Consider the following 16410-nt stretch of genomic DNA (forward strand, 5'->3'; position numbering starts at 1 on the left):
TGTTGGATTAGTTCTCGCACACAGTCGATGTGGAGGGACAAAATGTTCAGCTATTGGGCCTAGACCATGGAAGGACACACGAAAGAAAACTGACATCTGTGTGGAAAAGGACAGCTGGACAATAGTGTGGCAGCGTCACACTTGAAACCAACGCTGTTGTGCGACACGTCATGCCTCTAATTATGAAACTCTTAAAGGCCATGTAAATATCCCACACTAGGGTGGCTTTGAGTGTTTGGTTGGATCATAAACACTTCACCCATACAGGAGGGGGTGGGGGATTTTTTAGGTGTTATGATGACTATCATCAAAATAGTGTTCATCTTGTATAGATATTTATAGCTAATATGGAGCATAATAACATTTAGTCAACGGAATTGATTGTAAAATAATTGCAATTGAAGCAATTTAGGTAAAATTGAGTGGAACTGTTTGTTAAATATTAAGTAGTTTTGTAATATAGCAAGTAAAATAATAACGAGTTTGTAATATACCAATAATATCCAATAGGGATGTAATGATATCAAAATCACACGGTATATCACATCACGGTATTAGGGCCACGGTACAATATTATTGTGGTGTATGCTAAAATGTTCTAATCATATTAATTACAAAAAATTTAATATTTTTAAGTGCAAAGAATTGTACGGGGGCATCCACTGTGTCTCAATTTTTACTTTCAAGGAAGCCGAGTCCTCTAAATTGAACATTTGTACATCAGTTTTAAAAATGCAGTTGCTCAGGAAAGTTAACTTCCATTTTAACTTTTAATAATGTAAATAACTCACAAATTGACGTTTAGCTTCGCTGGCTTCATCTTTTCCGGGTGATGTTAGCTTATCAAATAGTTCGATGTGCAGCAAGTGCGTTCCCTCGACACGGTGCACCGTGTGTGAGTCTATTTTGGTTTGGAACAGAGACGAACGTGGCACACTTTCTTACCTGCGCCACTGACGTGGTTTTCCCAGGGTTTTCTTTTGTTTTTTTGTTAGCAGCATAACTTAAAAAGAATGGATTTTGAAAAAAACAATTCCTCTTATCTACTATGAAGTGGAACACACTTCACTTCCTGCTTCCTCTTTCGCTCCACGCCCCCACGTTGCGGACGTGTGCTGCGCAGAGAATTCTGGGATATGCTTATTTTCAGATTCGCCAAAGCAAAAGAGCCAGAAAAAAATACTGTCTGTTTTCGTGGCATAACAGAATTATTGAGAAGATTTTGAAACTGTAATACAGGGCTCGAATTTAACCACGGCAACGGCGGCACATGCCGCGACCGCCCTTGCCATTTGCCGTAATGCCCTCAAAAACTGACCAGCATCTGCGGCAAGAACATACCATGACTGCCCTTGACTTTTTACTTGTGAATGGACTACGGATGTAACAATAAACAAAATAATGATCATTTGTGATAAAATTCCAGATGGTTAGTAATACAGTCTATTTTTTTAATTACTGAAAACCCGTCATTTATTAATGCATTTTAGGCAACACGAAGTCAGGCGCATGCGCACTAGCGTTGTTTGGCTTGATAATCATGGCGGACTAACTACACGGACTTTGCTCCAGGGATTTCCCCTCTGAGTACACTGAGCCAAGCGCTTCGTTTAACGAAATTTTCCCTCGCTTCCCGGCGTGCGTTTAAGAGCACACTGCTGTTAGATGGCAACAATTGTGGACAATTTTGGAGACAGACGCACTTGTCCCCACACTAAAACTATACAGCGAAGGAGAAAAACTATTTCATGTTGCTTTTATTTTCTCAATACAGCGTCCTTCAACTGCTGTGACTGAGAGTTAACGTGAGGAAACATGCAGCAGGCGATATGTCGTGAACGTTGTCACAACTTGTTTATAAAGTCTTTAGTTTGTTGACTGGGATGTTCACTCGTCCTTTATTTAACTGCAAACTGTATAAGTGTTCAAATAACATCCATACTAGCTCAAATGTTTTGTCATCGCAATCGAACTGAAAGCAGGCTGTGAAGATTGTGTATTCGATATGAGAAGTGTCACTACTGGTTTTGTTGTTGTTGGCCAAACTGTTGTACTGAACCAGAAGGAGGCGTCGGAGAAGAACAAAGCTTGTTTATTAGACTTCATCGTCATTAGCCAAATTGCTTTGTGTTTTTTTTTTATATCTAAAAGTAAACGCCATGTTTTTTTACATTACTTGTGGTTTTTTCATGTCACAAAGGTATTACTTCAAAAACCATCCATGAGACACTGCATTTTGTTAATGTTTTATGGTGTATACTTAATTCCTAAACAACATATTTATGTTCAAACTCTTAGTGGATCTGTCCCGTTACAGCATCTACATGTACATATAAATGTACATAACTGAAAAAAAAAATTTTTTTTTACCAAAATACCTCCCTCTATCAAAATGTAACAATAGAGATAAAGGCATCATGTAATGACAAAAAGCTGAAATGTTGGTATTAAGGAATAAAACAAATGTATATTTGTCTTTAGATATATGGATAACGTTTATCTATAGCCTTTTTATTAGACATTACAAATTACATGATGGTATTACGTTCACACCCCAACACTGCCTACCTAACAATCAGTAATCATGATTTCAATATTGATAACAATAATCCTAATTATTACTTAGGCCATAATTGGCAGCCCTAGATCTCATACATGAACACTATTTTTACAAAAAGTGCAGTTACGACTTATGGCCATCAGGTGCCATCTTTCCAAAACACACACACACACGCACGCACGCACGCTTAAGAGCCCCTGCCTCGAAAGAAAATCATGTTTGCCTTGGTACCATTCTAACTTGTCTTGGTGCCCTAAAATATGTGCCCTCCTTTAAGGCAACACTTGCCTTGACCTTAAAAAGTTCAAATTTGAGGCCTGGTAATACCACAGTATCTACAATATCGCTACATTCCTATTATCCAACTAGCTGTGGGACGCTGAGCTACATTGAAGAAAAAAACTCTGCTAAAGCACAACATTTCCAGGCTCCAATAATACACTAACTGGCATTGAAACAAGAGTTCAGAACAGTATGAGAGACTTCCACTTCCATTAAAAAATAAATTAACTTAATTGAGTGTTCACATTTAAATACATAAGCACAACAGTATCTCGAGGTTTCTGTGTGTCTTGTCTTGTATCTAAATGTGAACAAAGACATACATGTCTGTATGTGAAGGCAGGCCAATGAGTTAAACTTCAAAGAACTAAAACTCCCGGTTAACAGGTGTAGTTCTTGGGATGCATAAAATAAAGAATGTTATGTTAGGTGATTAATTAAAAAATAATCAAAACATACATTTAGAGCTTTTAACCGGCGGAAATTAGTTCAATTCCCCCCAGACCCTTTGTAGTTCTCTCTACTAATGCAACAATTCATTAAAATACAGGCTGATCGTGAAGTTACATGACAGAAAGCCAGGTGTTGCAAAGCATGAAGGCTAGCAGACACCCAGCAGAAGAAAAAGTACCAGCCAAGTAACAATTTCCCATCCAGTCTGCCACACCGAAGCGCCATTGAGGTAAACTGAAACATCGAGCCAACAATACAACGTGCGCAGCTTGCACCCAAAAGGAATACCATTTTAGTTGTTTGGACACACTTTGGCTACAAAGAGGATGACGTCGACCAAAAAGAAGAGGAGCAGTTGAAATTGGAGTAATCTTAAAAACAAAGGCAAAAGATTCAGTTAGATTTAATTTTTTTCCATAAACACGCAACCTTATAATGAGTTAAAACTTTGCCAGCTTGGGAAATCTCACTAATTCCCCTTTGACCCAATCTCTATATCAGGGGTGCTCACACTTTTTCTGCAGGCGAGCTACTTTTCAATTGATCAAGTCGTGGGGATCTACCTCATTCATATGTATAATTTATATTTACTTATTTATGAAACATATGTTTTTGTTAACAAGTTAAAGGTGTTTAATGATAATACAAGCATGTTTAACACATATAGTTAATATTGTTAATAAATTAAAGGTGTTTAATTAAAATACAAGTTTGTTTAATACATATAGTTAATATTGTTAACAAGTTAAAGGTGATTAACGATAATACAAGCATGTTTAACACATATAGTTAATATTGTTAAGTTAAAGGTGTTTAAAGATAATGCAAACATGTTTAACACATATAGTTAATATTGTCAACAAGTTAAAGATGTTTAGTGATAATGCAAGCATGTTTAACACATATAGTTAATATTGTTAATAAATTAAAGGTGTTTGATGATAATACAAGAATGTTTAACACATAGTTAATATTGTTAACAAGTTAAAGGTGTTTAAAGATAATACAAGCATGTTTAACACTTATAGTTAATATTGGTAATAAGTTAAAGGTGTTTAAAGATAATACAAGCATGTTTAACACATATAGTTAATATTGTTAATAAGTTAAAGGTGTTTAAAGATAATACAAGAATGTTTAACACATAGTTAATATTGTTAACAAGTTAAAGGTGTTTAAAGATAATACAAGCATGTTTAACACTTATAGTTAATATTGGTAATAAGTTAAAGGTGTTTAAAGATAATACAAGCATGTTTAACACATATAGTTAATATTGTTAATAAGTTAAAGGTGTTTAAAGATAATACAAGCATGTTTAACACATATAGTTAATATGGTTAATAAGTTAAAAGTGTTTAAAGATAATACAAGCATGTTTAACACATATAGTGAAAATTGTTAATAAGTTAAAAGTGTTTAGAGATAATACAAGCATGTTTAACACATATAGATTCCTTTCTTTCATGAAGACAAGAATATAAGTTGGTGTATTACCTGATTCTGATGACTTGTATTGATTGGACAGTAGTGCTGATAAGGTCCGCATTTTCGAATGGAGGAGAAAAAAAGTCCTCCTTTCTGTCCAATACCACATGAAAGTGGTTGGTTTTTGGCATTTTATTTATCCAGCTTCCGTACTCCTTTGTATACACTTTACAAGAAATACATTGTCGGCAAACTCCGTAGCTTGCTAGCTTGTGCACTCTTATTTTGGTAGCGCAGGCAGGATGAAGTAGCGCTTTTATTGTGCAACTGTGCAGTCGGTCTTTGGAGTTTTGACGACAGGTACGGCGCCAGAGTCTGTTGAAATAAAGTGTTTCTCGCCTTCCAGTCGGTAATTTTAATGAGCTGGCAGCAGCCAGCGTCATCTCAGAAGACCCTCGGGTGCCGTGAATGTCAATCAAGTGACGTTATAGTGAAGATTTATGATCGCTCATTTTTAGGACTATTTTTTTAATGGCTGGCTGGTGATCGACTGACACACCCTCCGAGATCGACCGGTAGCTCGCGATCGACGTAATGAGCACCCCTGCTCTATATAATACCCATATATCCATCCATTTTCTGACGCTTGTCCCTTTCGGCGCGCGGGGGTTATCCCAACTGCACTCGGGCACAAGGCAGGACAAGTCGCCACCTCATGTGGAAATGTTATATTTTCAAACAAGCAAACACACTTACCAAACAATGTTTTCTATTACTACCGCAGCCTGTTTAGGCAGCATACAGCACTTGCTACTGGTTGTTGGCAAGTACTGAAATCCATTGGGACCTATAAATATTTTTGTCACCTATAAAAATTGGATACTTGTTTTACACAATGTCAAAGCGTCAAATCGTGAGGTCCATGTATTTTGGCGTGAGCTCGATCGCAAATTTGGATGCCTCTGTTTGCTGGGTTTGCGGTCTGGCTACGTTGTGACATCACAGCGAGGTGGACGTACTTATTTGGACGTTAGGTCAAGCATTCAGCCAGGATATTTAAACAGTGCACTTTTTCAAAATATTAATGATGATACTTTTGGAAAGGTTGGGGCGTGGTTTCCTTTGCAATCTGGGAACGCCTTCAAAAACGACCATCTTGCAGACAGACTTCAAAAACATATAATGTGACACAATTTACACCAGCACATATCCAGAACATATGACGTAGACTACCAGGAAGTGTTTTAAATTTAAATTAAACATCATCATAGGTATCCTTTAATGTTATCAAACATAGTAACTACAAAGATAACCTTGCATTACAATTAATACAAAAATTAGATTGTTCAAATTGTATTATTACTTTATATTAGTAATATACAGGATTTATTGGTCAAACAAAGTGAAGGAAAACCAGCTAAGCATTCTATGATTCTAAAGATGGCTAAGGCTAATAGGTTTATCAGCAAATGGATAACCGCTCAGATTAGACCAACAGATTCCCTATTGTAGCTTCCTCCCTCAATTACTTAATTTGTGATTAAGTTGCTTTTCTTGATAGATATTCTCACCCTGTTTCTCATTTATTTGCTTTTGTTTCAAATCCAATTATCTGACTAATGCCCAAATAAACAAGCTGCTTCTGTCCAGTGCTGTTAAAACCAATGTTTACTTCTGATGGAATAGTCCACCCATTCGCGCAGGTTTCTACATAAATTCCAAGCTTCTCATGGTGCTCACTGTTATATTTTCTGCCTCAAATGCTCAGGAGGTTACTGAGAAACCAGTCTTTATGTGCGAATACATCCAAGTTTTGCAGACCAGCGTGGCGTGACATCAAGTTCCCGAGGCTATGCTATTGATAAACAGAAGAATGTGACACATGGACCACAGACAGGAGTGTTTATGAGAGGATTAAGATAACAACTAATCTCTGCCTTTACGACCATGAATGTTTTTAGACACAGTGGGCAATGATAAGAGTCTCTTACTTTAAGAAAAATGGATAAGCGCGTCTCAGAAGTGAACTAGACAATGTCTGAGAAAGCATTACCGATAGTCCTTTAATACTTACAGATATCATGGATAAAAATATTTGTAAGCTTTAGCCCCTTCTTAAAAATCAGTTGGACATGTTATCTTTGGCTCACAAACACAAACAAGCAGCTTATTGCCAAAATACAGTAACTGCTGTATCTTTGTAATTTGTGTAACAGAACATAATCACAACTAAATGGGGACAGTCATAATAACTGGTTTATTGATTGTTTAAAATTATATGGTATGAATTGTTAATTAAAACTGAGCTGAAGGCAAAACGGTGTGTACTACTAAGCTGCAACCAGCAGAGGTGCAGTTGCTTCACTAAACTAGTTTGCGATATACCATATCAGCTATGGGATGATGAGCTGGAGAAGCACCAGATAGTTATTATTTTTGATTGTTTGGTTGAACAATAACAAACATTGTCAATCATAGTAATTATAATTATAGCTTTTAAGAATGGCTTTTACACCCAAATCCATCATTAAGAATGATTTGTTTGTGATTGTTGAGAAATTTTAAAATTTGGTCAAAATGATATGCACTACTTGGCTGCAGACAACAGAGGTGTTGCTTCCCTCTTGGACTAGTTCACAATATAATGTACAACAGCATGTTAGCTATGGGAAGATGAACTTCATTCACACAGACCTCTGCGATGACGGTTAGTATTTTACAGACCATTTTCAAGCCACTTTCTGACCGTCTCGTCAGGAAGCACCGTTTTGTGGAAAGTCTTATTTACGTGGCTCCACTTCGACTGTGTCTCCTCCCCGCCAACCATGTTGTAGTTTTTAGTACTTCCATATCGAGTCTACTGACAGATATAAGTTTAAACTATATGGTACTTTGTATTTGAAATGGAAAAAGCAAGTCTGTCCCACAACAAGAGGATAAGGAAAAATTAGGATCTTATTGACTAAAACCTTGGATTACAACGACAAACTTGCGCAATGGTCTGCAGGTAAATTTCTACCATATAGGGATATCTGCTGATGTCACAGGTGAGAAATCGTCACAAGTCAGAGCAAATTCCAAACAGCTAGTTTGGTGGAAGTATGGAGGAAGGCAAGATTATTTTAAAAATATCTCTGCAATGCCTCCATAGTTTGATTTAACATTTTTGAGACTAATGATGATTGCAAATACACAAAAGCAGGTACCACCAGATAAAACAGTAAGTTTTGCAACAGGTCCCATTTAAGAAACCAGAACATTTAATATTACTTCTCCCAAATAATATAGTGTGTGTATAATTGTTTTATGTTTGTAATAAAACTTGGTTGAAATTTCAGTGTGTTTATAAGTACTTTTTTAGCACATTCAACAATACCATGATAGTAGGGCTGAAACGACGCGTCGACGTAGTCAACGTCATCGGTTACGTAAATACGTCGAGGACGTTTTTGTTCGTCGACGCGTCGCATATTTACATCACACTACCGTCATGGCGGAGCGCAAAGCAGACGATGCGAGCGGTGCGAGCGAGGGGAAAAAAGCACGCCAAAAGTCGTCAAAAGTGTGGGAGTATTTCAATAAACGGCCTAAGAAGAAACGCTACTTTTACTCCGCTACTTTTATCTACATTCAGCTCGCTACTCGCTACTAATTTTTATCGATCTGTTAATGCACGCTTTGTTTGTTTTGGTCTGTCAGACAGACCTTCAAAGTGCCTGCCTTACTGGTGACGTTGCACTTCGTTCCACCAATCAGATGCAGTCACTGGTGACGTTGGACCAATCAAACAGAGCCAGGGGTCACATGACCTGACTGGCTCCGAGCTAACTTCGGGTGTTACCATTTAGTGGTCAATTGTACGGAATATGCACTGTACTGTGCAATCTACTAATAAAAGTCCCAATCAATCAATCAAAAGTGTGAAGGAAAAAAGACCCTTTTTTTATTTCAACCGTAAAGACTGACTGCACAGTTCCTGTCTTCACAATAAAAGTCCCGCTCCATCGCGCCTGCGCTTTCAAATAAGAGTCTCCGAAAGCCAGCGCAAACAAGCTAGCAAGCTACAGAGTTTGCCGCCAATGTATTTCTTGTAAAGGGTATAAAAACGAATATGGAAGGTGGACAAATAAGATGCCAAATAACAACCACTTTCATGTGGTATTAGACAGAAAGGAGGAACTTTTTTTCTCCTCCATTTGAAAACGTGGACGTTACCAGCACTGCTTCCTGATTACAATCAATGCAAGTCATCAGAATCAGGTAATACACCAACTTATATTCTTGTCTTCATGAAAGAAAGGAATCTATATGTTAAACATGCATGTATAATTATTAAAACACCTTTAACATGTAAACAAAAACGGCAAAATAAATAAATATAAATTATATACTGTATATATCAATGTATGTATATATATATATATATATATTTATATATATATATATATATATATATATATATATATATATATATATATATATATATATATATATGTGTGTGTGTGTGTGTATATATATATACACACATATATATATATATATATATATATATATATATACACACATATATATATATATATATATATATATATATATATATATACACACATATATATATATATATATATATATATACACACATATATATATATATATATATATATATATATACATATATATATATATATATATATATATATATATGATATGTGTGTGTATGTTACTCAGTACTTGAGTAGTTTTTTCACAACATACTTTTTACTTTTAAATATTTGGGTGACTACTCCTTACTTTTACTTGAGTAATAAATCTCTAAAGTAACAGTACTCTTACTTGAGTACAATTTCTGGCTACTCTACCCACCTCTGCTAATAATGTTGTTGTATGCACACTGTGTCGAGCGGAAATGGCCTATCATAGCAGCACAACGGCAGCGTTCTTGCCATCATCATCAACTAGTCAATCGTCCGCGTGAGTATACGTTGTCATCATTACACAAAAACATGAATGTGTCATTTGTATCTGCGTTGTAAATTCATAAACTAAAGCACCGTTTCGCTCTGAGAGGAGCGTTTGGCGTGCCTGTTCAGTGTTTACAAAGACGGGCTCCTCTTTAACGCTAACGTTAATTAGTTGTGCAAATACCTTTTACAACATTAACAATTACGTATACTATGTACAAACGAACAATTAACTTTCACTTTAATCATACTATCATTGTTGTGTTATTAAGCAAAATAAGCAAAAGTTTTACTTTTGTTGAAATGTTTACACTGCTGTTACAGAATATTTCCGTTTTGCACTTTTTTGAATTGGATGTTTATCTTTATTTTTGCACATTTTAAAGCAAAGTAAGCAATACTTTTACTTTTGAAATGCTTATACTATTGCAGAATATTAAGATTTGCACTGGATGTTTACTTTTATATTTGCACATTAAAAGCAAATAAGCTACTTTTAATTGTGTTAAATGTTTACATTGTTACAGAATATTTTGTCATGTTGTTGTCAATGTTGACTGAGTGGCCATACTTTTTTTTTTGTAAATAAAAGCCATGCCTTTTGAAAAAACTGGCCTACATTTATTTTTTCATCTTCATTTTAAATAAAAAAAATAATCGGTAAAAGGAAAAATAATCTATAGATTAATAGAAAAAAATAATCTATAGATTAACCGATTAATCGAAAAAATAATCTATAGATTAATCGATAGAAAAATAATCGTTAGCTGCAGCCTTACATGATAGTAATGATAACTGTGATAAGTTTGGTTACAATAACGATGATTTGAAATTGCATAACGTAACACACTTCCCGCTATCAAAAACAAGAGTTCGGAAATAGTTTTCAATATAAAAACTAAATGATTACTTCTGCCTACATTTGACACAGTACACAAGCAGACATATCCACTATTATTCTGCAATTAAAGGGGAATTGCACTTTTTGGGGGGAATTTTGCCCATCATTCACTATTATGAAAGACAAGAAAACATGTTTTTCTTTTTTATGCATTCTAATTAGTAAATAAATGCAAGCAAAAGTCCGCTCACAGTTGAGCCTATAGGAGTCTCTGTATTCTTCCTATAAAGCACTTAAAAACATCCAAACACTTCCGTCAACGTTTTATATACACCCTGTATATACAGGTATACATGAAATGTCCACAAGGGAAATTGTTAACTGATTATTACTCACTGCAGACTTTATGTGAGCCAACAAACATAAACATCACTTACTGTACTATGTCTGCTCTCACTGAAATGCGACTGTTAGGATGTTGATATATTCCCGTTTGGATGAAGAATGACTCATAATCATTGCGAAGAAAAAAAGGAGGTGGAAAGAAGCGTCCTTTTCGGGTCTTTTTTACCATTTCCAGGTCTAAGTTGGCTGTCAAAGTTCTCAGTTTATGTCAACATCATTTTACTATCCAGGTGAGAAGCGTGATTTATAATCCATAATTTACTTTCACGAGCTCCGAGGCGAGAAAGCAGCTCACCAGCTTATAGTTCCTTAATACAGAACTATAAGGAAGTTACCTCTCTGTGACAATGTGCAACCAAAAATAGGTCCTTAACCTTAGTGCTTATACAAACTATCACTATGGATACTTGGTAAATATTTAGGTAACGAAAAGTAAATGGAGTATTGTTGGCGCCTTTTGGATAGTTATTTTGGGGGTTTTATGTGACACAATGTCGTCATGACTCCCATTGACTTCATCGTAAGCGGACTTTAATTTACATTTATTTAAGCTAGAATGTGTTTAAAAAAAGACGTGTGTTCTTGTCTCTCATAAGGATTATGAATTATCTGCAATTATCATTATTATTATTTTTTTAAGCAGTTCCCTTTAAAGCATGGCGAAGCTATATGAGACTATCATCATTATTGTGACCTGATCCTAAATATTTCACAGAATTTTCCATCCATCCATTTTTCACCGCTTGTCCCTTATAGGGTCGCGGGGGGTGCCGGAGCCTATCCCAGCTGCACATGGGCGGAAGGCGGTGTACACCCTGGACAAGTCGCCACCTCATCGCAGGGCTAACACAGATAGACAGACAACATTCACACACTGGGGCCAATTTTAGTGTTGCCAATCAACCTACAGAATTAGGTACACCTAAATCCTATTCTGCAATACCCATCAAAAAAATTTAGATACAGCCATTTTGGCTCTGATGAGGTGTACCTAATGTTGTGGACTATGGGGCGATGACTAAAACAAAGGATGCCAGTGAGATAAAGAGCAGTCACGTAGTAGCTTTTCCATCGGGACACTTAAAGGCAACATTTTAGAATTAAAAACTTGAGTTACTAAGCAGAGATATTCACAACAACATAACAATGTATGCACAATCCTAATAGTTCGCAGCGTTCAAAGGTCTGCCGTGTTTGTGCTAACTTGCCCGTAAACGTCTTAAGATGTTGACTTAATTACAAGGCCATCAAAGGAGTGACATTGCTAATAAAGCCAGACTCAAAAACCTTGCGAAGAAAAAAGGGAGGTGGAAAGAAGTGTCTTTTTCGGGTCTTTTTTTGCCATTTCCAGGTCTAAGTTGGTTGTCAAAGTTCTCAGTTTATGTCTACATCATTTTACTATCCAGGTGAGAGGCATGATTTATAATCCAGAATTTACTTTTACGAGCTGCGAGGCGAGAAAGCAGCTCACCAGCTGATGTTATTAATACAGAACCATAAGGAAGTTACCTCTCTGTGACAATGCGCAACCAAAAATAGGTCCCTTAATGTTAGAGCTTAGAAAAACAATCACTGTGGATACTTGGTAAATATTTAGGTAACAAAAAGTAAATGGAGTATTGTTGCCGCCTTTTGGATAGTTATTTTGGGGGTTTTATGTGACGCAATGTCGTCATGACTCCCATTGACTTCATTGTAAGCTGACTTTTATTTACATTTATTTAAGGTAGAATGTGTTAAAAAATGACGTGTGTTCTTGTTTCTCATAAGGATTGTGAATTATTGGCTTTTTTTTTTAAACCAGTTCCCTTTAGAGCATGTGGAAACTATGTGAGACTATCATCATTATTGTGACCTGATCCTAAATATTTCACAGAATTAGGTACACTTATTCTGCAATACCCATCAAAAAATGTAGATACTGCCATTTTGGCTCTGATAAAGTGTACCTAATGCTGTGAACTATGAGGTGATGACAAAAACAAAGGATGCCAGTGAGATTATGAGCAGTCACGTAGTGGATTCTCCATCGGGACACTTAAAGGCAACATCTTAGAATTAAAAACTAGAATTAGTAAGTAGAGATATATATCACGTAGTTGCTTTCCATCGGGACACTTAAAGGCAACATCTTAGAATTAAAAACTAGAGTTAGTAAGCAGATATGTTCACAACAACATAACAATGTGTGCACAATCCCAATAGCGTTCAAAGGTCTGCCGTGTTTGTGCTAACTTGCCCGTAAACGTCTTAAGATGTTGACTTAATTACAAGGCCATCGAAGGAGTGACATTGCTAATAAATCCAGACTCATAATCATTGCGAAGAAAAAAGGGAGGTGAAAAGAAGTGTCTTTTCGGGTCTTTTTTTGCCATTTCCAGGTCTAAGTTGCCTGTCAAAGTTCTCAGTTTATGTCAACATCATTTTACTATCCAGGTGAAAGGTATGATTTATAATCCGCAATTTATTTTCACGAGCTCCGAGACGAGAAAGCAGCTCACCAGCTGATGTTATTAATACAGAACCATAAGGAAGTTACCTCTCTGTGACAATGCGCAACCAAAAATAGGTCCTTAACGTTAGAGCTTATAAAAACTATTACTATGGATACTTGGTAAATATTTAGGTAACGAAAAGTAAATGGAGTTTTGTTGGCGCCTTTTGGATAGTTATTTTTGGGGTTTTATGCGACGCAATGTCGTCATGACTCCCATTGACTTCATTGTACGGTAAGCAGACTTTTATTTACATTTACTTAAAGGGGAACATTATCACCAGACCTATGTAAGCGTCAATATATACCTTGACGTTGCAGAAAAAAGACCATATATTTTTTTAACCGATTTCCGAACTCTAAATGGGTGAATTTTGGCGAATTAAACGCCTTTCTATTATTCGCTCTCGGAGCGATGACGTGACGTCACATCGGGAAGCAATCCGCCATTTTCTCAAACACATTACAAACACCGAGTCAAATCAGCTCTGTTATTTTCCGTTTTTTCGACTGTTTTTCGTACCTTGGAGACATCATGCCTCGTCGGTGTGTTGTCGGAGAGTGTAACAACACGAACAGGGACGGATTCAAGTTGCACCAGTGGCCCAAAGATGCGAAAGTGGCAAGAAATTGGACGTTTGTTCCGCATACCGTACTTTACCGACGAAAGCTATGCTACGACAGAGATGGCAAGAATGTGTGGATATCCTGCGACACTCAAAGCAGATGCATTTCCAACGATAAAGTCAAAGAAATCTGCGAGCGGATGAGGGTATGTCTACAGAATATATTAATTGATGAAAACTGGGCTGTCTGCACTCTCAAAGTGCATGTTGTTGCCAAATGTAGTTCATAGTTGTTAGTTTCCTTTAATGCCAAACAAACACATACCAATCGTTGGTTAGAAGGCGATCGCCGAATTCGTCATCGCTTTCTCCCGTGTCGTTTTCGTCGGTTTCGCTTGCATACGGTTCAAACCGATATGGCTCAATAGCTTCAGTTTCTTCTTCAATTTCGTTTTCGCTACCTGCCTCCACACTACAACCATCCGTTTCAATACATGCGTAATCTGTTGAATCGCTTAAGCCGCTGAAATACGAGTCTGAATCCGAGCTAATGTCGCTATTCCTTGCTGTTCTATCAGCCATGTTTGTTTGTATCGGCATCACTATGTGACGTCACAGGAAAATGGACGGGTGTATATAACGATGGTTAAAATCAGGCACTTTGAAGCTTTTTTGGGGGGATATTGCGTGATGGGTAAAATTTTGAAAAAAACTTCTAAAAATAAAATAAGCCACTGAGAACTGATTTTTAATGGTTATAACCCTTCTGAAATTGTGATAATGTTCCCCTTTAAGGTAGAATGCATTTAAAAAAAGATGTGTGTTCTTGTCTCTCATAAGAATTGTGAATTATTGGCTTTTTATGAATTATCTGCAATTATTATTATTTTTTTTTAAGCAGTTCCCTTTAAAGCATGGCGAAACTATATGAGACTTATCATTGTTGTGACCTGATCCTAAATATTTCACATAATTTTCCATCCATCCATTTTTCACCGCTTGTCCCTTATTGGGTCGCAGAATTAGGTACACTTATTCTGCAATACCTATCAAAAAATGTAGATAGAGCCATTTTGGATCTGATAAGGTGTACCTAATGCTGTGAACTATGAGGCGATGACAAAAACAAAGGATGCCAGTGAGATTATGAGCAGTCACGTAGTTGCTTTTCCATCGGGACACTTAAAGGCAACATCTTAGAATTAAAAACTAGAGTTAGTAAGCAGAGATATTCACAGCAACATAACAATGTATGCACAATCCCAATAGTTCGCAGCATTCAAAGGTCTGCCGTGTTTGTGCTAACTTGCCCATAAACGTCTTAAGATGTTGACTTTAATTACAAGGCAAAGGAGTGACATTGCTAATAAAAGCAGACTCACGGATCACAAGTAACGCGGTCCATATTCTCCACAGAGTAAAACGCGGTGTTCAAGCATGCTGTAGCAATGTTTACATGGACGCTTCCCCGTGACAACATGGAAATAAAACAATAGAAGAGTGTCTGAAGCACTCGCGTTAATCATTACTACCAACGTCACTGTCGCGTAAGTGTAGAAGAAATGTTCCAACAAGTAAAGCCTAGAATGGACCTACCAATACGATGGTGCTGTAACCAGTAAGTGCTACTATCTCATTAAAACCAAACGCTAGCTAAGTTTGTTGATAAGTTATGACAATGTTACGTCACGGCTAAACTGTAAATGTGGATCGACACGAATAAATCATTGGTATAGGATTGTGTCCCTCTCGACTTACCTTCACGTAAAGTCACTATAAATATAATCCAGCGCTTCTCTGAACATGTTATGGACTTATGAATCCATAGCATGCACAGTTCGCCTGCACTGCTGCCATCTTGTCCTAGACGACAGGAAGGGAGAGCTCCCCCTCGGTAAAGCCACCATCTCCCGCATTTTTAAACGTCAACTGGCTCCCGCATATGAACATCTACGGACACCAAGTCGTGTCCAGGTGAGAACTACGCAGTTCTAATGTGTCTCCCTCCGATTTGGGTGGAGGTAGCCCATCTGGCAAAAGGTGGCCGTTACCCCCGTCTAGATGCTCGGCACCGCAGCCCTGCTAGCTTCCAACATGTCTGTCTGCGAGCGAATGTTTGTGAGCTGACGGCATTGGGCAGGCCAGATCAATCGACCACACATGACTCGATGGGGAACAACGCAAACCATTTAGTGTGGAAATACAACAAAGTATCCATTAGATTCCATATCTACAAATAAAGTTACATCATACATAAAAAGTATAGTCACCCGATATTATGGGGATTTAAGACCACAAAAAAGGATGGGTGATGACTCGGTAGTTTCCTTTTTTGGTCTAGTCCAATTTGTTGCAGGGGCTCTAGGGTGGTTGTTATATATCTCCGCCTACTGGCAGAGAGGGGAACAGCTGCACGGTGT

At 37.0% G+C, this 16410-nt stretch overlaps 1 protein-coding gene across 2 annotated transcripts in view; it reads right to left on the minus strand.

Moving 5' to 3' along the window:
• hipk3b (homeodomain interacting protein kinase 3b) overlaps positions 1–16168 on the minus strand; it is a 77856-nt gene extending 61688 nt beyond the window's left edge. The window contains exon 1 of one of the 2 annotated variants that reach the window (XM_061964216.1): positions 15373–15493. Coding sequence is in view for 1 of the 2 variants with exons in the window: in XM_061964215.1 (XP_061820199.1) it covers positions 15749–15821 (73 nt within the window). In the remaining variant the exon portion in view is untranslated. Of the gene's footprint in view, positions 1–15372; positions 15494–15748 lie in introns of those variants that run through there. The other variant, XM_061964215.1, reaches the window with a different exon arrangement.
• Positions 16169–16410: the final 242 nt, after the last annotated feature.

This window comes from Nerophis lumbriciformis, linkage group LG06 (assembly GCF_033978685.3).
Source record: "Nerophis lumbriciformis linkage group LG06, RoL_Nlum_v2.1, whole genome shotgun sequence".
NCBI classification, from domain to species: domain Eukaryota; kingdom Metazoa; phylum Chordata; class Actinopteri; order Syngnathiformes; family Syngnathidae; genus Nerophis; species Nerophis lumbriciformis.